The following is a 24087-nucleotide window of genomic DNA, read 5'->3' as shown; positions in this document are numbered from 1 at the left end:
AATCTGGTATAGTTTTGGAAGAGAAAGCCATGTTTTTAAATGGTATCATTCCATTCTTTGGCAAATTCCTTTCCCCACCAGAGTTTTTAATGGTTTTTTTTTAAAGTGAGGAAGTGTCTCTGCCTTTACATGCATGCCTGTCCAGAATCACACTCATCTTTTGACAACAAATATTTGAAAATAGCAAATTTAGAGCTGGTAGATGACAGACACATTTGTATAGCAATTCTTCCAACTTTCTTCCTAAAGCTAATTTTTCCCTACAGTTTTTTGAGTCATTGCTGATAAGAGCCCAAGAGGATCCAGGCATTCTCAACTATCACTTCATTGCTTGCATGAGGAGTTAGCTTAGAAGGTGGAAAGAAGGTCAGACAACTCTCCATTATTGTAGTGCAGCATTAAAGCAGAGGCAAAAAGCAATAGCCAGATTTGCGCAACACTTTAAGCCTTTGGCTTAATAAACAAACAATGGGGCTTATTTGACCTAGAGGCCATGATGGGCCCGACAATCATGCACAGAGTGGTTCCCAAACAACCTTCTCCCCTCTTGGGCTTCCTTCAGCTTTACCAGGGGAAACCACAGGGTCTTTGAGGTTCTCCCCTTCCCCACTGCAATTTCACCTTGATACAGGTTCCCCTCGCCATGTTGGCAGGTGTGGGGGAAAGCTTGCAAAACTGAGGGTCAACTAGGGACACAAGACCTCCCTCCAAAAAACTATGAGATTACACTATGAAGAAGGTAGAAAGAACCCCCCCTTCATGAAGTGTGTTCTTGCACTGCAAGAAGCTGCCTGCTTCCAATCTGTCAAATTGGGATAGGTGCTTGCAAAGCAGGAGAAAGTGGGGAAATACTCACCTGCGGCCTTTGCTGGTATTGGAGAGGGTGAGGCACAGCTGTTATTGGCTAAAAGCAACCCCAGCCACTACCAACCAACAAGGTCCCCAGTTTTCCCCCCTACCTGCCCCCTTTGTGCAAACAGGCAGTATATGGAACAAACTGATTTTGTACAAAGGATACACTGATTTGTTAAGAAGAAAGGGCCATGACAGCCCCTCCAAAGCACCACTGGGTGTCCCCACAAGGGCATCTCATAGATGCTCTCATAGTGATCACAGAGGAGAACCTGACAGTCCACTTTCACCATCTCAAAATATCCCTTTCAAGCTGAAGCAAGCCTGAAAAGATGCAGTTGGGGCAGTGGGGGAGAACTTTGCCAGAACCCTCTCCCCGATTGCTGCTACAGCAGTTATGTGGTGGCTGGAAATAGTGGTTGCCAACGAGCCACTCAGCCGGTATAGCCAGATTTTGTGCAACTCTGGCCATGTGTCTACTGGGTTTGGATGGCAAAACAAGCCTTTCCGGGTCAAAATAAGCCATGGCTTTTGGAGGTTGCTTAGAGACAAACCATGCATTCAGACAAGATGCTAGCCACTGTGAAACCATAACCACAGTGGCTTAGCATGTTGTGCCAACCCAGTCAGACTGTGCAAAGATCTGAGAAACTGGACTCTTCAGGTAACTGCTAGACAATAAAGTTTGTCTGGTATGTCTAACCACAATTTGTGGTCACCTAACCTTGTGGTTATATAGACACCTACCAGGATAACACTCTTGCAAAGAAAATGCCTAGAATGAAGAGCGTATGACGCCATGATGAATAATTCAAGTTTCCTTTTTCCAGACCTACTGCTTTTAAATCTGGAAGTTTCTGAAATGACTCATTCCCATTTCACTAAACTGTCAACTGAAAAGTAAACATAATACTTTTAGTTTTTCCCTTTGCTAAAACTTAAAACACACTGAATCCACCTGCACATATTATAAGTGCAGTCAAAGGCACTAAGGCAGTGTAAGGTAATGCATTTTTCCTCTTAGAAGCTTTCCAACCAAAAATATATTTTGAAAAGACAACAGAAGATAATTACATTATTTTTAAATAAAAACAATGAATATTTACCTTAGAATTTCATTGAATCTTATAGTAGCAGCACAATGGAATATGATGTTAGTGTATTCTATGAGAATCTCCTTGTCTGCATCACTAAGGGCCATTTCAGGTTCTGTAAGGTCACTAGCAACTGCTATAATTTTTTCTTGAAATTCTGGTTGTTCATCTCTCAATCTGTCAAAGAGCTGTTAAAGAGATAATTAGACTAAATATTAGGGAGTCAAAAACCAATAAAGCCAGGAACACATCTTTGAATTCATCCTATACCATCATACTAGGAAAATACTGAGATAGTTCTTTTCTAAAATATGTCACAATATTTTCTGTCTCACGTTGCTTATGAAAGAGCATAAATTATTTTTAAAAGTACTGTGCTGAATCAAGCCAAAGACATACCTAACCCACTGTTTACTAATCCAAAGCAGCCAACTAGATGTTCACACTATAAAATTTCTTGGTGCAAGTTTGTAATGGGCAACTTACTCAAGCACATACAATCCATCTCATATTCAAGGAAAAATCTTTTATATTGTGCATATTGACACTTCCATAGAAATAAATACCACCACCACCAAAACCCTGCCAGTTAAAGCTGTTTTCACCTTTTTCTAAAATTAAAATATCTGAGATCTCTACTTTAACCTGTAGCCTCTTTCAATCCCTCCATTCATAACAAACAATGCTCCTTAGGCAGAAAGGGTAGGGTTCACTCACAGGAACAAAACTGTTCATCTGCAAATAATTTCAAGATCTTTTTTCCCACAATAAGATCACTGAGAGCAAGGGAGCTGCTCCTAAACACACTTCAAAAATCTGTATTAACTAGAGTAGCCAGTTCCTATCTAACTACACACACTGATATAAGATTAAAAATCAAAATCTGTTAAGTATCAGGAAATGCAACTAGAGTATTTTAAGGTCAATTTCCACAATGACCCGATTCACGACACAACAACCCATCACGGGTAACAAGCCATGGTGGATCATCACATCATCAAATCCCAGACCACTTCCCTCAGAGTGTTTTTAAACAAGTGACCCTGAGAATCCATGGATTGTTCTAGGAGTTGTTTTTCCCACAGTGGGTTGTCATGTTGTCCAAACCAGGTCAACAAATTGCACTGCATGTAAAGGGAAGTACCAGTAAGGCTCTTGACAAGGGTGACAAAAAGTCCTTGCTGCTCTTGGTGAACTCATCTCCCACATGCTACTTCTGAGGTGCCATGAAAGACAGCCCCTTTCAAGGTGGACTAGTGACACACTGCAGAGGTTGTCATTGGTTGGTCTCCCTGCATTTTTGAAAGTTGCATTCCAAATGTATGTACATTTGTTATAATTCTTTCAAAAATGTTTGCACTGTTACTTTCACTGTGGAGACACACACTTCTGCTGGTTTGAAAAAAGGACATGTCATCCAGACAGTGTAATGGGGCTACCTGTAGAGAATCGGCCAGTCTCTTGCACACTGCAGACTGTTCAGTGGGAGTTGTTACTGGATTCTGAAGAGGAGGAGAGAGGCAGATAAAGGCTTTGAAGTGCCTTCAGCTAGGCCTAGTGAAGTTTCTCAGGTTGAACATGAGAATCGGCCTGAATTGGAAAAGGAAGAAGGGTTTTCAGGATGGGAGGGGGAACAGGTGTGAAACCTAGTTCTTGACCCAGTGAGGAGCTGTTGCAAGAAACAAGCTGCTCAGTTGGAGGGGCTTTGCCATTTGTGCCATCTTGCTCTCCAGCAGCAAAAGCCATTCTGAGAATAGAGCCAGAATATTTACTGAAAGGGAGGGACTGAGGGGAAGTTTCCCATTCAGATTCAATTCTTTAAATGAGCAGAGGCTTCTCTTTTCAGCTTTGGCAGAAGGCTATTTAGAGATCAAACTGTTCAAACTATTTAGAGCTCAATAAAAGAACTGTGTTTCAAAGGACTGTTTTGAGTTTTGGAACCAGAAGGAAGGTGGGAAGGGACCAGCTCACAACAGTACCTGCTGTCAAAAGGTGGCAAGGGAAAGCAAAGACATGAGTTACCTTTTAAGCGGTCTAGGAAAGGCCAGACAAGTTTGTTTTACCAGAAAGAATACATATGAAATCTACACTTTTCTCCAAAACATCTTGTTTTGCCTGGCCTACATTTAAAAAAGGGAAAGAAAAGGCCATATTTCTGATAGCCTTTAAATCCAAGAGAGTGTACTGTTCAATATTCTCAGCACCTTATCTCTCCAGAATGGGTGTTTTCTCTTGACAGCTCACCTTTTGTTCATGGAAAGTAAATTGGGAAAAGGCCTATTTGGAGCTTCTCTATGACAGCAGGTACCACCCAGAACATTGCCCTGGTGAAGCTTTCTATTCCAGAACCAAAGAAGTGCACACCTCCACATTTGCACATGTCTAATTAGAAATCTCAAACAACCCCTCACAAAAAATATTTTATGTATTTGGAGTGCATTTTTTAAAGGGGTGGACCAACAAGGGATAACTCCTCCGATGCACCACTTGGGCGCAGTGCTGTCAATTCAGAGACTGATCTTTGCTCTGGAAAAGTAAGAGAAAGGGGGGAAGTAGAGGCAAGCCAAAAAATGGTTCTCAGTCATAAAAGCAAGTCAAGACAAGTTACTACGTCTCCCAGGATACTGGCTGGAAGACCAAAAGGGAGGAGTGAGAGAACAATTAATGGTGAGCTCCACTGCGGTTTAGTCACAAAACAACCAACACACTGTGATTGCCAGAAGAGGAAGCACCATGTGCAAACCCACCCATGGCTTATTTACACCAAATGTGAACAGCTATTCCACACTGAATGTATCTCAACTCTCCCTCCCTCTCTCTCTCATCATGGAAAACATTACAAATGTGTTTCAGAAAAGTACTGTGCACAGCCATTTTACTGTTCTGTTATATATGTCTGAACTGTTACTACACCAAGTAGTACTTAGATTAGCCTTAATTTTAACATAATAGGTTTGTACTCAAGATTAACTGTAAATGAGAAAGGAGAGTGAGCCAGTTAGTATTTGTAGCTCTGACAATATCCTAATTGTGCAAAAAATGTAGAAAATTACAGATGTTGAACTGTCAGAGAGGTAGACAGTTTTGAGTTCCTTCATTATACCAAATCACATCATTATCTCATAATGACACTAATCCAACACGTGTTCTCTCTCTCGCTCTTGAGAATTTTACTCAAAAAGAATCTTTTTTTAGCATTACATGGACATTTATGGAGTCATACCTTGCAGTTGATCATTTCTTCCACTCGTTCTTGAGATGTCTTCCCTGCTTTGTGTCTCACCAACACATAAACTGCTTTTACATTTGGACAGGACCTTAGGAGCTTTTCCAAAAGAACTTTTCCCATGAAGCCAGTAGCTCCAGTAAGGAGGACATTCTTGCCTTCGAAGTATTCTGGGATAGATACCATTATGATCTTAAAAGAATTAAAGAGGAAGTTAGGGCATATATACTGTCACTTAAATACACAAAAGCACAAAAAAAATCATGCTGGATCAGACCATCAGTCCAGCATTCAGTTCACACAGTGGCAAACCAGCTGAACACAGAATCTCTCAAGCAGGAAGGGTACAAGACCTCCACCTGCCCAAGTTCCTCGGCAACTTGTGTATGCAGGCATGCTGCATCTGATAAAGAAGGTAGCACACAGCCAGCAAGGCTAGTTAGTAGCCACTGATAGCCTCATCTTTCATGAATCTAATTTCCTCTTAAATTCATCCAGATTGGTGACCATCACCACTTCCCATCACAGTTAATTTCATAGTTTAACTCTACATTGTATGAAGTAATACATCGTTTCATCTGTCTGAAACATTCCACCTTAGCTTCATGGGATGCCAATGGGTTATAGGGTTAGGGGATAGTTTTCTTCAAACCATGCATTATTTTAAACACCTCTACCATGTCTCCCCTTACCCACCTTTTTTCTAAGCTGAACATTCCCAGTTTTTGTAGCCACTCCTCAGAGGAGTTGCTCCAGCCCCTTGATCATTTCTGTTGCCCTTATATTTTGTCCAGTTCAATAATGTCCTTATTCAGGTTAGATGAACACAATATTCAATAGTAAACACACAATAAGTGTGGTTTCACCAAGGATTAGTATAAGGGTTGACAGATTGTAAGATCTTGACAATTCTATTTTCTGTCCATCTTCTAAGTATGCTGAGCATAGTTTGCTTTTTTCACAGCTAACATTTTCATCGAGCTGTCCCCTCCCACCCCAAGATCCCTTTTGTGCCTCACCACAGCTAGTTCTGATCTCATCAATATACCTGTAATGGGGATTTTTTGCCCCAACATGCAATACTTAACATTTACTTAGATTGAACTGCATTTGCCAAACCGATGCCTATTCTCCCAGCTTGGTGAGATCCCTTTGGCGTTCCTCATAATCCCTTATGTTTCTGACCATTCTAAATAGTTTGATGTCATCAGCAAATCTGGCCACTTCACTACTTATTCCTAATTCCATACTGTTTATAAAAAGATTGAAAAGAATTGGTCCTAATGCACAGCCCTGCAGTATTCCACTGATGATCTCTCTCCATTGGGAGAAATTACCATTTACTCCCACCCTCTGTCTTCTGCTCTTTATAATCCATAAGAGGACTTTTTATTTGCTGACACTCAGACTGGCAGTAAGGCTGACAGCCTTGGTCATTCCTCCTCAGCCTCCCTTCCAGAATACCTAAAGAACAGGTATGTGCTCTGCATCCACCACTGTGAAGATTGAAGAAAAGAATTCATTCCACTTGTCTACAATCTCCTTATCCTCCCATAGTGCACTTTAATTCCATTCTAGTCCCATGATCCAACTACTTCTCTAGCTGCTTTCCTGTTTTTGATATATCTAAACAATTCTTTATTATTGGCCCTGATGTTATTAGTGATATGCTTCTCAAACTGCTTTCTTGCTTCTCTGATTGTCTGCTTACATCTCCCTTGTGCAACCTTGTGGACCTTTCTATTCTCATTTGGACAAGATTTCCATGGCAAAATAAAAAAGAAACAGGAAGTTAATAGTCTGGAAAACCGTTGTGCTAATTTTTAACCAATAACTCAATAGTTCAGTTTATTATAATACAATAATAGGAATATTATAATAATAGGAAACAATAGTCTGTAAGCAGAAAGTGCACTGTAGCCTTGCCAGTTTCTAGTACTTAAGCAGGCTAAGGGTCCCTCCCCCCGGGGGGGGGTGAAGGTAGGGCAGAAAAGAGAACAGATTGTTTGACTGCCAAGAATTAAGTCAGTTCCTACAGATGTGCTAGCTTTGACACATTTTTAGTTGAATAAAAGACTGATTCTGATATAATATTTGTCTTCCATAGAATACCGTGAAAACTGTGATCCATGTTACACTCATGACTATACTGTGGAGGAAAGACTTTTGGAATCAGCCATACATTTCATAGTTTAACATTAACTTTTTTGTTTGCTGGAGCTTTAGAATGTTATTGACATATACTGCAATATCTGTCTACAGCTTTATCGGTGTAAGCTAACAGCTAAATCTACCTTTATATTAATGTCTGTTAACAAACTCACCATGATAACAGGCCATGCAGAGAAAATGGTAAGATTTTTCTCTTTGTAACCTAGCAAAAACTATTTTGGTTGCAATATATGAATATGTGGCCAATGCAAACCATGCTTTACCATTTATTCCCTGCTAGGAGGGCTATATCCCTGCCAAAATAAAATAGGGATTACTAAAAGCTACTGTTCTTGAGAAATGTACAATGATCCCATTCTATATATTAATCAATTCTTGGAAAAATACATGTGCCCAATAGCAGAAGTACCTTAAAAATAAATATGTCAATGAAGACTTTAAGATCTGAGGTTGGAAAGATATTTTACTCCAAACTTTTATTTCAGATTGGCCCTTACTCCCCCCGCCCCTTTGTGCTGAATTACAGACTAATCCAACCATTCAGGTCAAAAGTAAATATTATTTTAAGTGCATGTTTGCATTTGCACTGGTTTATATTGCAGCTTTGCAACACCCCCATTACCACTTCAGCCTCAAATTAGAGCTGCAGTGCAGGAAGACACAGGTTAACCTTGTCACACAGAAGAGGACCAGGATCTCTTTTTGGTCATCCCAGAATGCAGGACACAGAATAATGTTCTCCAGTTACATGCAGCCAGATACTGGCTGAATATCAGGGAAAAAATCCTGACTATTACAGCACTACAACAATAGAAGTAATCACCTAAAGAGGTTGTGGGCTCTTCCACACTGAAGGCATTCCAGCTAGACAGGTATTTTGAGAGATGCTTTAACTGGGAGTCCTGCATTGAGAAGGGGTTGGACTTGATGACCTCCTCTATTATAAGATATATAGCCCCTTCCTTATATACCACCATTTCAACAGTCTCTCCTCCTGCAATCTTCTTGTATTGGAATTACTATTAGAAGTAACAGTAGTTTCCCTTCCAGGATAATTGAAGCTTTACAACTACAGGTTTTTAACTGGGACAGCAGCATGAGAAGAAAATGAAACTAAGGTTGCAGTGTGAATCAGGTCCATTGTGGCAGCTATTTATGCATAAAACAAGAAAGACGCAAATACAAACATGCACTTAACATCAATGTAGTTTGATCCGGGTAATGGTTATAATGATTCAGAAAGGATTAGATTCCATTCTAGTCTGATAAATTATGGCTTCTAATAACTGAAGAACTAATAAGGAAATTACTACTCTTGTCAATGAAACACTGTCCCCAAATAAAAACTCCAAGGCTGATGTTATAGGGGCTTTTCAAATGATCACTAGTACATGGTTGAACTGTTCAACCTGGTTCACAAATTATATTAAGCCAATAACAACTGAGTTATTGTGGGTTGTTTGCAAGGTAGCATTATCCTGATGTCCAGATTTGGAGTATTTTCCCTATTGCAGATGTTTTGTTTTCTTTTGCGAACAAGCCACACTGAGAATCCAGGGCCTGTGGCAGAATTGTTCGGTGTGGCGTGCTGTAACATTGACAGGGCAATTTTATCTTGGGTTATTGTAAACATAAACAGAGCTGACCAGCAAGAGCACCAAGAACCCCTGCCTTTGCTTGCAAGTCTCACTGGTGCAGTCAACATTTCTTTCCATCCCTTCTCAGAAACTTCCACCTCAGGACAGATTTGTTTTTCATAGAAGTCTTGAAGAAAGGATACCCAAAGGTGTCCAAAATGCTTTAGCCAACTGTTGCTATTTTTTAAATGAGTTCCTGCAAAACTGCACAGGACTGAATTAAGGAATTTTACATGATTCCTCATCCATTTAACAGTTCTGCCATGAAATTTGCATATTTTAGCTTTGCCTTACTCATCTGCCTTGACTATTCAGTCCTCACTAAGCTTTGAAATTTACATTTGTTCACAAACTCAGTCCCTGCTCTGCCTTAATATTTGCATATGTTTAGCAATCCCATTCACTGCTCTGTAACCCTCATGCACATTGGACAGTTACCAATGAAGATCAGTGGAAGGAAACAGCAGTCAGGAAGGGGGTTGTAAGTGACTGCTGACAGTAGAAGAGAAGGAACTTTAGGGGCAGGTAAGGACATTGAGAAGAGAAGGATATCTCAATACCAACAGGCAGTATGATGGAAGATTTTTTTTTTAAGTCCCAATATGTTTTCCTGTTCATAAGGGCTCAGAAAATATTTCCTTTCTGTCACTGAGGCAAAGGCTGGAGAGTTGGACATAGGAAGCTAGGAAGTGGAAGATGAAATTGACAAGGACATTGGTGGTTGTGGGGGGAGGGGAGATATGTCTCTGTTGGGCCCCACAGTAGACAGGTGACCTTGTAATCCAGCACACAATCCCTATTTATTTTGTTTTAAGTTTGTACATTTGTTCCCTCATGCATAAGGGCTCAGCAACTTAAATCCCTTTGGCAATCTGATGCAGAGTGGGGAACATACTTGAGCTGGCAACTCCAACAGACCAATTGCGGAACGGGTTGCAGACATAAGGAACAAAGAAATGAGGATTTCTGCCACAAAGCTTCCTGGGATACATGCCAACAGTGGCCAGGCAGACTAAAAGAGAAACAGCTCATAGCAAGTTGCCAAACAGCTGATCATCTGTTGGGAGTAATGGACATGCCACCCACCCACCATCACTTATTCTCGAGATGGTTTAATGTGACATCCAAACCTATCCTTCAGTTAATGAGTACTTAACATTACCTCAAGGTACTAGTACATAGAAACTAAAAATCCAATCACTTCTGTCAATGTTTAGGTACTATATACCCATAAATGCACAAAATCTTATTATTATTGAATTTTATTCGGCCAGGGCGGCTTATTTTATTTTACTGTATATATATTTTAATTGTCATTGTTTTAATGTATTTTGTATTCGATGTTGTAAGCCGCCCCGAGGCCTTGGCAAGGGGCGGCATAGAAATGTTTTAATAAATAAATAAATAAAATGGCAGATAGCTCTTCACTATATCTCCACTGTACTGTCTAAGCTAGATTGAAGACTTCAAGCTTTAAGGAACTTTGAAACTGTTACCTCTGCAAAAGCAGCCCCAGGAAAATACATGTTTAATTTCTGAGCTATTGCTGGGAGCCCAACCCATCTTCAAGCACAGACATAACACACATCATGAAAGTTCCTTAGATAATGAGCAGCAGCATAAACTATAATGATAGCTTGCCATTAAGTGAAAGGTGTTATCCATAAATGGTCTCACAGGCAAGGGTAAGACAGGTGAATGTAGGGCCTAAGTAAAAAACAGCCAAAAACCACAAAACTTTTACTAAGGTGCACCAATATACTAGCCAAGATATGCTTGTTATGAGTTACGTGGTAGCATTCATAAACATTCAATTTATCCACAACCATATATTCCTCCTATGTGGAACATCCACAATAGGTTGTTATATAGTGGCATCTTAGTTGCCAATTATGAAGACCTACCTGCAATTAAAACCAACCAAGAGGAAGTGCAGCAACACTGCATTTGTCCAATCTGGTGCCCTTCAGATGCTTTGGACTACAGCTCTTACCACTCTTGACTATTAATCATGCTAGTAGGGCTGGCAAGAGTTTTAGTTCAAAGCATATCAATGGTACAAGGATGGCGAAGACTGCTTTATGATATATTTTAATGATTGGGATAGGCATTACACCAACAAACTTTTTGAAGAATCAAATTTAAGCTCAAGATTTGACCTTACATACTTTTCCTATGCAAAAAAGCAAAGAAAAATAGCCCTAAATGAGTTCCCCTGAATGCTACTTGGGAAGGATATTGTTTAAGAAAATATGCCTTTAGATAAAACACACATTCATAAATCCAGAATTCAAGCTCAATGCTTTCAGTTCAGATAATGATGCATTCAGAAGTATTGTCCTTTTGACAGATGTCTGATCAGCAGTCTGATAGAAGGCAATTTAAAAATAAAACAAAACAAGGACTAACAGCTCCAGTATTGTGGCCAATAATTTCTCTTAATAAAAGATTATAGTGTCTAAGGCTGTGTAAGCACCATTGTGGAACAAACAATTGTTGCTCTGTTAGCCCCCAAACCCCACTGCCTCTCTGTTTTGTTGAAGTACAAGCTTTAGTCATTCATTTTTTCCAGAACTCAAGTTTTAGAAATAGAAGTGGCAAACACAAGGAAGAGATATTATAGATAAAATGTGGACTTGTACCTAAACTAAGTTTTTTTTGGTTAAAGAATATTAAAGTAACTAGAACTTTGAGCTTTGCAAAAATGCAACATATTGAAATGGGAATGAACATACTAAAAATATGGAGTTGTTTTAAAATTCTGATGTTTTCTGTTTAAATAAGATGTTGGAGATTTGAAATGCTATAGAAAAAAATATTAGAGCAATCCTAAAAGGGATAGCTAGTTGCCATCCACGCAGATATTTTGGCTAGCTGCATTACCCTTTATTCTTCAATTGTTCAGATTTCAGTCTATACAAGTCAGTGCAATACATTTAAGTAATTTAATTTAAAACAGTAGAGTTGCCATTAACTTAAATCAAAACATGCCTTCTATCCATGTAGTCCCAAGTAACATCTTTAGCTGTTTTCACTGAATGTTTAGCTAAGGGAGTTTTTCATACTTTGGCTAGTATTTGCTATAGAAATCTTTCAGTGCTGCTGAAATTACTGTGTAGCAGGACTAATACAGACACTCCGTTTTGCCATCTGCAAGTTGCCCAAGTCCACTCTTATGAACAGGTTTAACCATTTCAGATGACCTTGCTGGTCAACCATTTATCACCAGGATCCTCTCCTCTGCACAAAACCTTATCTCTGACCTTGTAACTTGTATGTAAAACACTGTATGAACTCAAAAGAAAAGACTCCTGCTCTTCTCTCCAGCTTTAAGGTTGGAATGGGAATGTGAGAGACAGCAGCCCTTCCAGTCCTCCAACAGTTCAGAACTGAGGGAGGCGGCTTTTTCTTCCCTGACACCAAATGGGTCTCCAATCTTGGCACCCAAGCAGGCATAAATCAAGCACACATACCCCTTGCTTCACTTCCATGCTGGATGGAAAAAGGATGCTATTCCTACTTACTTCCATACACAATTCAAGGACAAAACCAAGTCCATGTACCTATTTTCTCCCTCTAAGCTTCCGGCCACAAAGGAGAAGTAGAGATGTGGCAGCTGGCTCTGCATCTGCATATGCATTCACTGGGTGCTCCAGGGTCCACAGGACCCAAAGGTCAGTCCACCACTTGGGAGAGAGAAAGAAGCATCTCTTACGCTGCCTCTATCTGTAACCAGACTTTCTGTCAGGCACAGAGAGAGATTCATCCTCTCTTTTCTTTAGTTACAGTTCTGAGGAAGCCTCATACTCATCTTACTCACCAGAGCTTAATGCTTTGTTGAGGATGGCAGTGAGATTATTGAACCCTGAATATAATGGCCTGGATGTGCCCTCTTTTGCCACTATGTACCTCAAATCCCCAAGTTTGCAGGCAGCCCAATCTGGATGAAACATGCAGACAGACAACTAGTGCATGACTCAGCTAAAGCTGAGCAATTACATAACAACATTTCTTGTTTTGTTTTTAAAAGAGCAACTAGTCCCTAGTAATAACATCCTCTCTCTGCTGAAAATGCAGATGATCAGCAGATACATGATTTGCTCTATTTCCAAAGTTCAGAGATGAATATTTTTTAATGTAGTCAAAATAGCAACATCTACTTACAAAAGGGATAGATTAGTAGGCTTAGAGAAACACCAAGTTTTATCAAAGTACAAGGGGGAAAAGGGTTAAGGGAGAACCACCAAAAGAGTGCAAGAGTACTGAGCATGCTCAATAGCCATGAAATGCTGAGTGAATGTTGAGGGGGGCAAGAACAAACTGTGGGGGAGGAATGGAATGGAGCATGAGGAGGACGGCATTGCTAATTAGCTGAAATAATGAAGAACTCAATGCTGCATCATTTTGTTGCAGGTTCCAGCTATTCCATATAATGAACAGTTTGCAAAATTTTGACTATTTCTGTATTGCAACTGATACATATTTGCTGATACAATTTTAATCTTGTCATGCATACCCAGTACATCCTCAGTTTCTGTCTATGTATATTATGGATGCTGGCATAAAACTAGAGGGGAAAATAATAAGCCTGAAAATAAACGGGGAGAAAACAAGCAACAGCTAGCAAGCACTGGAAACCAGGAGAAAATATGGATGCTCCTGGTTGTACAGATCTGCCTATAATTATTTCAGCCTGCAAGAGCAGCCATTCCAATGTCGAAGAGGACCCAAGCTTCAAGAACTGCAGCGTCTGTTCATGCCAGCCTTCTATACATGCGATTGTAACGATAACTGGAAGACATAACTTGTGCAAAGTATAGCCAAGAGCATTCTAATAGCTATGCTGCCATCAACCATTGGTAAAATTCAAGGTGCATTTTAAAACCCATAATAATTTGGCTTCAGCTATCAGACAAGGAATTTTTGCTTTCAAATAATAAATCACTTGCTCAATCTACATCTCATACCTGATCTACAAGGGGGCACAGAAAGGTACACTCTGTAGTTGCCTACAGTTGTTGAACTCTTTGCCACAGGTTTCTCAAAGCCCAAATGGATTTCTGGAGCATTATGACTATTTTGATTGGACAAATTCAGGATTAAGCTGAATGTTGTTAGCAGAATAAAGTTCTTTATCTGCTTTTATCCTACCTGTTTTATATGCCTTTAAGATTAGCTTTCCTTTTCTAAGATTCTGATATAACAAAGGTTGAACATTTAAAAACGTAGCTTGCTAGTGATCTGTTGGAAAGTTGGAATGAGCCTGGCCATTTCCCAGAGATCAATTCAGGATGGGATACAGCTTCCTGTTCTGAAATAGAAAGCAGAGGTATACGCAGATGATATTTACATTTTCATAGTAATTTCATAGTTATCTACAATTATACTGTATGTGAAGGTTTAAAAAATTGTAATAGAGCTATAGTCTGGGTATCTCAGAGAAACTTAAACAATTAAAGGGAAAAAAAGAGCTATCAGATTTCAAAATTCAAGTCAAATTTGTCATCTTCTGCAAGACAAAAAGGTACAGCAAATAAAAGGATTGCAACTGACACCAAGGAATCAACTGCACTGTTGCAGAAATGGTACAGTATACGTTAATGAAATCAAATTAAGGAACAGGCTTACATAGAAGTAGAGCTATAATATAGTCCTCCCATGATATTGCTGTAGTCTATCACTTGCATAATGTCCCCAAATTAGAAGATGGCTTTGGATAGTAAAATGCCCCATGAACATGTTTGTGTAGTTTTTTATATCCAATGAATGAAAATTAATGGTATTCTTTTAGCTTATTGCGAAGTACTTGAAATGAAAAGAAAATTATTAGAGCCATATAGAGCCGAAGTACGGGGTTTTTTTTTGGCAGAAACTCAAAGCAGGAGGACACCTATAAAAAAGGAATTACCTCACTGACCTTCACCACTGGCATCTATCAAGAGAGCTAGTGCAATTTAGCAGTGCCAAGTTGACCATTATAGCTATGTGCCAAGGAGGAGTCCTACCCGTCCTCAGTAACTCCCTCTATACCACTTTAGGGAAGCTCAGACTTGCAAGCAAATCACATGCCCTTCCACTACATCAAACTTAAGTCTTCTAGTTATAGAAAACTGCATGGCCTTCTGGTCAGAAATCTGTACACATTAACTGAAAGCAGCCAATTTTAATTATGCATCACTGCCAGTACTGACATAATTGGATACATGTTTTTACCACCATCATTTGGAAAATACCAAACTAACTTTAATAATAAAGCAACATTAAAAACAACCATCTAGCCAGTAGAAGAATCTGACTCCTATCCAACAAGATAGACAATTCAATGTCCAATGCTTGGTAGTAAATTCAAAACAGCAGTAAAAAGGAAGACTCACAACAAATTATGGCAGAGGATGGACAGAATGAGTATGGAAGAACGAACAATGTCCTCCTTTAATCTAACTTCAACCTACTCATTCTATGCATATATAGCCACTCACAACTGATATAAGTAAGGCTGCTTAGAGAACGGGATACTCCTATGACCGCTCTAAGAGCCTGAGGTGAAAGAAGGGTGTGGCACAGCATGTCCTTCACTTGTAGCATAGTAATAGAGCACATGCTCTGCATGCAGATGGTCCTAGGATAAGCCACAGTATGCTAGGTAGGACAGGGAAACTCATCTGAGTCCCTGCAGAGTTACTGCCATGCATTGCAAACAGTACACTGAGCTAAGTAAATAGACTAATGATTTGACCTGGCATAAGAAAACTTTCTTGTAGAAGACTTTCCAATGAAAATGCACAAAATGACTTCTTCAGAAGCAAAGAGTAATCTGTAACCCTAAAGTGACTGATGGGGCTTCATCGGGATTCAGCACCAGGCCAAAGCATGCTGCTTTTTCTACCTGAATCAAAACTGGCTAAAGCTTTGGAAAGTTATTCCAAAGGGAACAGAAGAGTGGGATTTATGCTTTGCCAAACTGCAGCACATGGCAGAATAGGCATTTCCCTAAACCAGAAAACCCTCAGACACATGCAGCCTTGCCACTTGATACCTAGGCATCCCTTGGAAAACCAGTGATGGAGCCCTCCCCAATAGTTGCTGGATGATGCACAGAGTCTGTAAGCTTTTTCATTTAAAAAAGGGGTGGGCATATTGAGCTATACCTAACACATATTCCTTTGCATCCTGTTTTCTGCATGGACAAACAAAATTAGCAAGTAGAGTCAAGCTTAGTGTTCACTGGGAAATCCTTTCATATAAGGATTAGGAAAATATTTCCATACCTTTGCAAGAAGGGTGGACCTAATCTATTTTTCTTAATCATCATAAGTGGCTTTAGAAAAGATTACTGGATGCCTGTTACAATTATTTCTCAATCATCTACAAAGTTCAGGCAAGAAACAAGTACCTTCTTCCCTCAGCTCTGGAAATCCAGGCATGAAAGGATTTCAAGGGTGTTAAAAAAATTCAAGAGGACACCTCACACCACCCCATGTTAACTCCTGCTTTGGCGAAATATACAAGTCACTAGGAACTGAAGGATAGCTCATTAGCCTATAGCGGCCACTTTGCAAGACACCTTGCAAATAAAAAAATGTTGGTATGCATTCCAATTTAAGCCTTCATATTAACAGAGTCCAGTAATTTATCTTCCACAGCTGGCTCATTCATTCAGCTTGTGTTACAGGAATGTGGTCAAAATTCTCAAATTAGAAGTCATCCATATGTGTGATGTGATCCATGCTGGCTTGCAGTCAGATCTGGACTGCCTGACTGGGTAGTGAAAACTGCCAACGCTTCCTTATATGAAAGTTTATTTTATTCTACCAACAAGTGACAATAGCTTCTTCCCTGTTAAATTAGTCATCGTTAAGAATAATTATTGACCAATGTAATATGCTTCATTTTGGGGTAATATGCTTGAGTGCATAGTGAAGTGAATTTCAAGAATTCATGGATACGACTGATCGTCTGAATTTACTCAGCTCCAGATTCAGGTCTGATTTTAGGGCAGCCTTATTTGCCCTAACAGATGATTGTCACTGAAAGCAAGATGAGGCATAAGTAATGTTGGTTCTGCTGGACTTCTCAGCATTTTTGGTGCCAGCTTCAACTATTTACCTTTCTGGGTCACCATGTTGGGATGGAGTTCAGGGAAACAGCCTGCTCTATTCCTTTCTTGCAGGTAGTTTCAGAAAGTGGTGTTGGTGGACTTTTGCTCATTTCCTTGACTTATAAATTTCCAGAAGCCTTAATGTTGCCTCTGTGCTTTTTAACAACCACATAAAACTGCTTGAAAAGATTATCCAGGGATAGAGAGTGATCTTTCATCAGTATTGGACTATTATAGCATGCTTTACATAGAGATTCCCTTGAAAAACACTCAGAAATGTCGAGTTTTGACCGGGGAAAAGCACTAGGACTATGTGACTCTGACTGCACTGACTGCCAGTTCATTTCTCAGTGCAATTCAAAACACTGGTTATTGCCTTTAATGCCTTAAATGGATTAGGATCTAGCTACTTAAACAACTGTCTCCTTCTATGTAACTTGCCCAACTTTTGGAATCAGCTGCTGCACTGCTCTCATGTACATTGATGGCAACACACATGGGTTATCTCATTGGTGGCAGTACCCCATACATGGAACTCCCTGCCCCAAGAAGTTAGGCCATCTGTTTGAGTGATCTGTCAGAAAGTATTCCTTGATGTTACTTATTGACTACTGACTGCATTTCCTGACTGCTATTTCTGGGGTTTTATTGCTGCTGTTCTTAACTGTGTTTGTGATTAATTATTATTTTTATATTTTTATACTTTTGTAAGATGCTTTGAGCTATTCTGTTTTTAGAGCAGAAAAGCAAAGTAACTTTCTTAGATAAATAATAATCCTATTTTGCTGGAGTGAAATGTGAGTGTAGCAATCCCAGAAAAATGAAGCAGATGAGCAATAACTTTTATTTTCAGGGGAATGAATAATGGAACTGAATGGTAAGCATAGTAATGAAAGTTCAAGAAAACTAAAAAGAAAAAGAAAGAAAGATGAGAGGAAGGAATCAAGATTTTTAAATTCTCTGAAAAATTATGTAATACGTATTATACATTCACATTTGTGCAAGGAATGGCACATCTTTCAGGTTATTTTTTCATCTAAAGAAGCCCTCAATATTATCCAGATCCAATCTGAAATACAAAATATTCACTGCAAATCAAGTTACTTTTACCGATCAACAAGCTCAGAAAGACAAGTTGCCATAGATTTTCTTTGCTTTCCCACAGATTGTATCTCAAGTTTCAAAGTCTGCATTTTGTATATTCTGAAAAGCAGTACATTCTCGTTTATACAGGGTACAATAGAAGGTTGCATTGTATCCAATCTTGGATACATTGGCCTCTTTGGTCTCTACTGTATGCCACCTGTGCTGAAAACTGTCAGGAAGGGTTTATTCCTATGGGTTCATCTAGGACTCTTGGTGAATTTCTGTACTACCAACTGTGATATCCTTCTGAGTTGACATACCAGGATATGAGCACGGCACACTGCTTTATACTGTTGCCAGCCCTTCCAAGAGCACAGATCTCAGAAGATCGTCCTAGGACATTTCTGCAGGACCTTTCCCATGGTTCTTGTCTTGGAAGGTGCTGCACGTACCCATCTCACTGATTATAGCACTTGTCACAGACTCACAGAATTGGAAGTTCCTCAAAGTTTGACTACATAGTTTCTTCCTAACAGTCTCTAAGGAGTGCCCAGTTCCTTCCAAAGCCGTCTATATGATTGTCAAATAGCTCATACCATCAGAATGGTCTGCCAAATAATTAGTTGAATCCTCTTTCTTGTGATTTGAACCCACTGGTTTTGGTCTAACATTTAGGCAATGGAAAATAAATTTATTCTGTCATCTATAAAACAGTCTCCAAAATCTTCAAAAATGACAATTATATCACCTCTTAATAGTCTCCCTCATAGAATGAGGTCTCCAGATTCCTCATCATGTTTGTTGTCTTGCTCCTCTAGGCACATTCTACTTCATCAATATTCTTTTTGAACTATACGAAACTACAGAGTAATCTGAATATTTAGAGTGTAGCATCATCCACCCAATCCTTGGAAGACCTTAGAACTTCCAAATAAGTGTTCTGAATCAGGGAAATATTGCTGATTAAGATACACCCTGATTCTGGGATAGGGAAACAGTCTGATTTGGATAAGTTTGTACTCCCCCAGAAAGCTCAGATTGCCAGCTTAGATATATTCTTAGAGCTGGCACTGCCCAGATGGGCAATAGAAGCCAAGAGTGCATTTTAGGGACTTAGGTATTACTTCTCTAGACAAAAACGACCTATGCTTAGTTATTCTGCCTTGGATACATCCAGCCTAGATTTCTCTAGCATGCTTTGTGGGACTGCGGCTGGCCTAAAATGAAGCCATCAAATGTTAACTAAAGTGGGAGTGAAGAAAACATTGCATGCCCGTCCAGATACAACTGTACTGGCACCCAGTTTAGCTTTCAGTGTTCTTGTGTTGCCCTATAAAGCCTTAACAGCCTGAATCTTGAGAAACTAGGAATGCCTGCTTCCAAAGGAGTCTATATATGGGAGATTACTTGGGAATCCCATGTGCACTTCTTTGATTTCCACAATGGAAGAAAGGTGAAAAACACATGTACTCAATATAAAATAATAAATCTACTCCACATTCACCCACTGTTTGAAATATATGTGCACGGTAGAATTACTCAGGATAAGGCTTTTTTTATATAACATTGGCACTATGACTCTAGGTTCCCTCCTAGGGTAAATTAGTTCCACCCCTTCCGACATGCCAACTCCCAGTAAAGGCTATTCTCTCTCAGAGAGTTCGTGGTTCTGAAATTTGACACAAACACCAACTTAAGTTCATCAAAAATTTCTATGTTTTGTTGCTAGAGCCTGTTTTGCTTACCACTGCTGAATTTACTTAATTGTTGGTTTATTTTATTATTATTATTATTATTATTATTATTATTATTATTATTATTATTTTATACTGTTTTAATAAAGATTCGATTGCTGGCTCCTTTTTGTACATTATCTTAATAAATAGTGCTGGCTGGGGAATATTAGGGAGATTTAGGGCTTTTCTTGTTTAAACATGTATAGGGTTGTACCCATAGAAAGCTAACATGATTTTTTCATCATGTATGGCAGTAAACTGCCATGGCCAGTACCACATGATCAATTAAGTAGAATGTGCAAATATCAACGAGAGAGACAGTAAGAAAGATTGGAGGCTTATCTGGACAGTAAGCATGTTAGAAATACCTATATAAATTACCAGTACTCCTTTTAGAGCTATTTCTAACGCTTATCATCATGAGCTGCTATTGTCACAAATTTTGATTCTTCAGAAAATGCAGTAGGATTTAAGCTACAACACTCAATGACAGAATTCAATAGTACTTGCCAGGAGGTTAAGAGCTACACACTAAGATGAAGAGCAGGGCAAAATCAATTTGTTTCTTCAGTTGTTTAAGAGTTTTATCCTAATCATACCGCCTGAACCCAGCAATAAGTCAATTTGCTTTCCAAAAATCAATTATCATGTTTGCTCTTTGCTCTAAAGTACTGAGAGTTATAAAATCCAATATTCACAACCACATGTTAAACATTCATGCATCATACTTCTATTAGCTTGCTTTTAAAATTTGTTTGTAAACACAGAAAGTCATGTGCAAATATGAGTTTGCTACAGAGGTGGCAAATATGAGTTCCTACAAAGGTACAATGTAAGTTGGAAAAAAGGGCAACAAGGTTGTTGAAATTATGGTTAGGAAAACAGTAACTGACAAAAGTTACAGTTCAATTTCTTTGGACTGACTATCAAACTGAAAATACAGGTTTTGCATGCTCTTTCCGAAACTTCCCTTTACCCAATTTTCTACAGCATTTCAGATTTCACACAGTCTTCTAACTTAGTTCAAAACATTTACTATACCCAGTGAAGCAAAAGCAGCAATGGCTCTCCCTTACAGACATTGTTTTAAATAATAGAATGTTTTGAATGTGCAATTCTTTAACCAAAGGTCTCTAACACAGTGCCTGTGAACACTTGTGCCTGGCAAGCTCCCTGGCCCTCCTGACTTTTAAGGTTTTTTATTAAGATGCTCCTTAATTATTTATCTTTTAAATGGGAGACTAGCATGATGCAAAGTTAAGGGCTCCAGTTCCATCTTTATTTGGGTTGAAAAAAGTATTCTACCTTTGCCTGATAATTAAGTTCTTGGAAAAGTTACTTTTAGTCTCACCAGTCTGTCTTCTGCAGAAGTGTTTGTGGGAAGCCATGTCCAGAATGGCAGGCACTTTAAGACGGGCAAGCCACACACTCAGGCAGCCATTTTCTGACAATGCCCATTACCCTTTCTCAAAAATCAAAATGTGTACACCAATCCAAACATGTTTGGGACCTCTGCTTTAGCTTTGAATCAATGTATCAAATTCCTCTAGCCCCTCCTTCAGATTTTCTACCATCCCAATTCTTCAACATTCTTTCTGAACAGTGACATCCAAATATACAATATTTCCACTGAGTGCACTAGCACTAGTGTGGAGCTAAGCATGATCAGCACTCTGTCCCTTATTGCTTTTCTAGGACACATGAAACTTCCCAAAATGCATATACCTTTATTAGACTAACTCAAAGGACACAAAATAGTATGCAAGCTTTTCAGTCCTCCAGAACCTTTCATCAGGGAGATGGTAAACAAAGCAAAAGGCTGAGGTGCAGGAGAGGGCGAAAAAAGTCTGACACCCTTAGTGCCTGGTTGAGCCTATTTCTAGAGAATTCTAAAGCTTGCACACCATTTTTAAACCTCTGTGTTGGTCTTTAAAAAGCATTACCCCAAAATATGGATTTTGGCGTTTTTCTTATGGCAAACATTATACATGACATTTTAATCATCCTTCAATATTGACTTGACGACCTTGACAGTATTAAGGAAGTTCATTAAAAATATTTGAGACAGTTGCAAAAATTTTACTAGATGTGCAGGTTTTGCAATTGAAGAAGTGCATCCTCCCTCTTAAGTTTTATACAAGATGGTTACTTCCTTTTTGCTGACCCAAATTTACAAATTTAGTTGCTCAAAGCTAACTTCTATTTAACTACTTTCTTGCCCTAAGAGATACACCCTTTTTTCTGGAAAGGCAACATTTTTCACAGTTAAGAGTTACAATTTATGAAAAACCATAGCATAACAGAAAAACCAGACTAGTACGTAGATTCACTACATACGAATAGTGGAAGGCAAGAAACAGCTTCCTAAGAAGGATAGTATTTATTATTTCCTACACATAGCCCCACCCAAAGCTAGTATCTTAAGAGAACAGGAAGATGATAAAACACTAGGATGGCGCAAGATTCATTTAGCTCCTTAACAAACTAATTGTCTAAATCCAGGAGTAATTGAGCTTTAGAAACAATCTGCATGGAAGCCACATACTTTAAGAGAAACGGCATTAAACAGGATAAAGCCTCATCTTTTACATCTGGCCCTCCATGAGCCCATGACAGCGCTATTATTCAACTGCACATTATAAGGATAAGACATTAAAAAGCAAAGGCTATTTTTGCCACCTTCTGGAAACGTGAGGGAAGGAGGCGATCATGTGTACTAATTGTCCCCCAGAGGAAAAAAGGGAGATGTTGCCACAACAGCCTCAAACTTATGTTATGCTTGTAGAAACTCCACGCGCTGCCCCTGCACCGTCCACTTCAGGGTCTCACCTCGCTCGGGGTCAGCACCCCGCTCCCCTCCGCCACCCCAACACCTCACTGGCCCAGAGGCTGCCGAAAAGTACCCACAAGTCGCCTCGTCTTCCCCTCCCCATCTCACCAAATGTATTCTTATCAAGGGAAACGAAAAAGTCCCTTCAGTTTTTTTCAAAAAATTCTTAAATCTTTTATCAAAGGGGGGAGGGAATAAGAGATGCCCCACAGCGTTAAACGAAGCCGGGGCCCGGGCAGCATGGCTCACCCTGCCGCACCCCGCCCTCGAGGCACTTCGGAAGAGTACCTGGCACTCGCCGCCCAGCCTCTCCAGCGGTCTCCACCCCGTTCCCCTTCATCTCCGCCAAAGGAAGCGAGGCCCCACCAAGGGGCCGCCCCACCTCCCGCCCGCCCTCCCTCCCTCAGGAAGCGGCTCGCATTCAATCCCGTCCTCCCCTCCGCGGAGAGCTCCCCCCACCGCACCCGGCCAACGGCCACCCGCGGCACTACCGCCTCCGTGGGGCTCCGGGCCCGGCGGGCGGCCTCTGCTTCTGCCCCCGCCAGCACCTTAGTCCTGCAGCAGCGGCCGCGCGCGCACCACGGCGAGTTCCTCCGCTCGCCCCGGGGTGACGGCGAGGATGGCGGCGGCGACGACTCGCGCTGACCGGCCCTTCCCCTCACTACCGAACTCCCTCCCCCCGAAGCCGGCTGGCCCCGCCCGCCCAGAAGCCTCCCCTTCCTCCCGGCTTATTCCTTACTTGCCGCCTGCCGGTGCCGCGACTGCCGCTTTGCCCAACAGTAGTCTTGAAAAAAGAAAGGGAGGGGGAGGAGAAGAAGCCTGCTATTGGCGGCCGCCCAATCCCAGACGGCACCACCACCATAGGCTCTCGCGCACGCCACTCTCCCGCGCGCAAGCTGCCGCTGAGTGGTCCAGGGTCGCGGAGGGGCGGGGCCGCGCGCCCATTCATCTGTGGGCGGGGCCTCGTCTCCTCTCAGTTGCGGAGCCCGCTTGGCCAATGGAGGGGGAGGAAGCGAGCGGAGCGCCTTGCCGGGCCTCCCCTCGCCCGCAGCCGGCGCGAGGAATCTCCAGGCTAAGGGCGGACGAGGCACGCGCTCTGCACAGCAGTCCAAGTGGCCCCGCACTGCCATGTTCCCTGAGCAGGCGGCGTTGCAGCCAGCCTGGGAGCTGGCGGGAGAGGAGCCCCAGGTCGCCGCGGCAACTTATGGCGTCCCCGCCCGGAAAAGAGCCTCTCGCGAAGCGGAAGGCCCGGGTGGTGGGACCGTGGGCTGTCTCCCTTTCCCCGCTGTCTCCGCCCGCGCGCCCTTCCCGCTAAACCCCAAAGCTCCCCCAAGTGCCTGGCTGGAGGGAAGAGGC

The 24087-nt window shown here is 40.8% G+C and overlaps 1 protein-coding gene across 9 annotated transcripts in view; it reads right to left on the bottom strand.

The window, feature by feature from the left end:
- The window catches only part of FAR1 (fatty acyl-CoA reductase 1), a 45767-nt gene extending 22237 nt beyond the window's left edge, over positions 1 to 23530 (bottom strand). Inside the window, exons 1-4 of one of the 9 annotated variants that reach the window (XM_044425612.1) lie at positions 23471 to 23530; positions 14133 to 14292; positions 5170 to 5364; positions 1959 to 2134 (exon numbers count right to left, since the gene is read on the bottom strand). In XM_044425612.1, coding sequence (XP_044281547.1) covers positions 1959 to 2134; positions 5170 to 5358 — 365 coding nt within the window. In that variant the 5' untranslated portion in view covers positions 5359 to 5364; positions 14133 to 14292; positions 23471 to 23530. Of the gene's footprint in view, positions 1 to 1958; positions 2135 to 3385; positions 3537 to 5169; positions 5365 to 14132; positions 21733 to 23279; positions 23406 to 23470 lie in introns of those variants that run through there. The other 8 variants (XM_044425611.1, XM_044425614.1, XM_044425613.1 and 5 more) reach the window with 8 other exon arrangements.
- Positions 23531 to 24087: the final 557 nt, after the last annotated feature.

Source organism: Varanus komodoensis, unplaced genomic scaffold (assembly GCF_004798865.1).
Source record: "Varanus komodoensis strain SLA01 unplaced genomic scaffold, ASM479886v1 scaffold16, whole genome shotgun sequence".
In the NCBI taxonomy this organism is placed as follows: domain Eukaryota; kingdom Metazoa; phylum Chordata; class Lepidosauria; order Squamata; family Varanidae; genus Varanus; species Varanus komodoensis.
The sequence above is the reverse complement of the archived record's forward strand: the minus strand, read 5'-3'. Positions and strand labels throughout refer to the sequence as shown.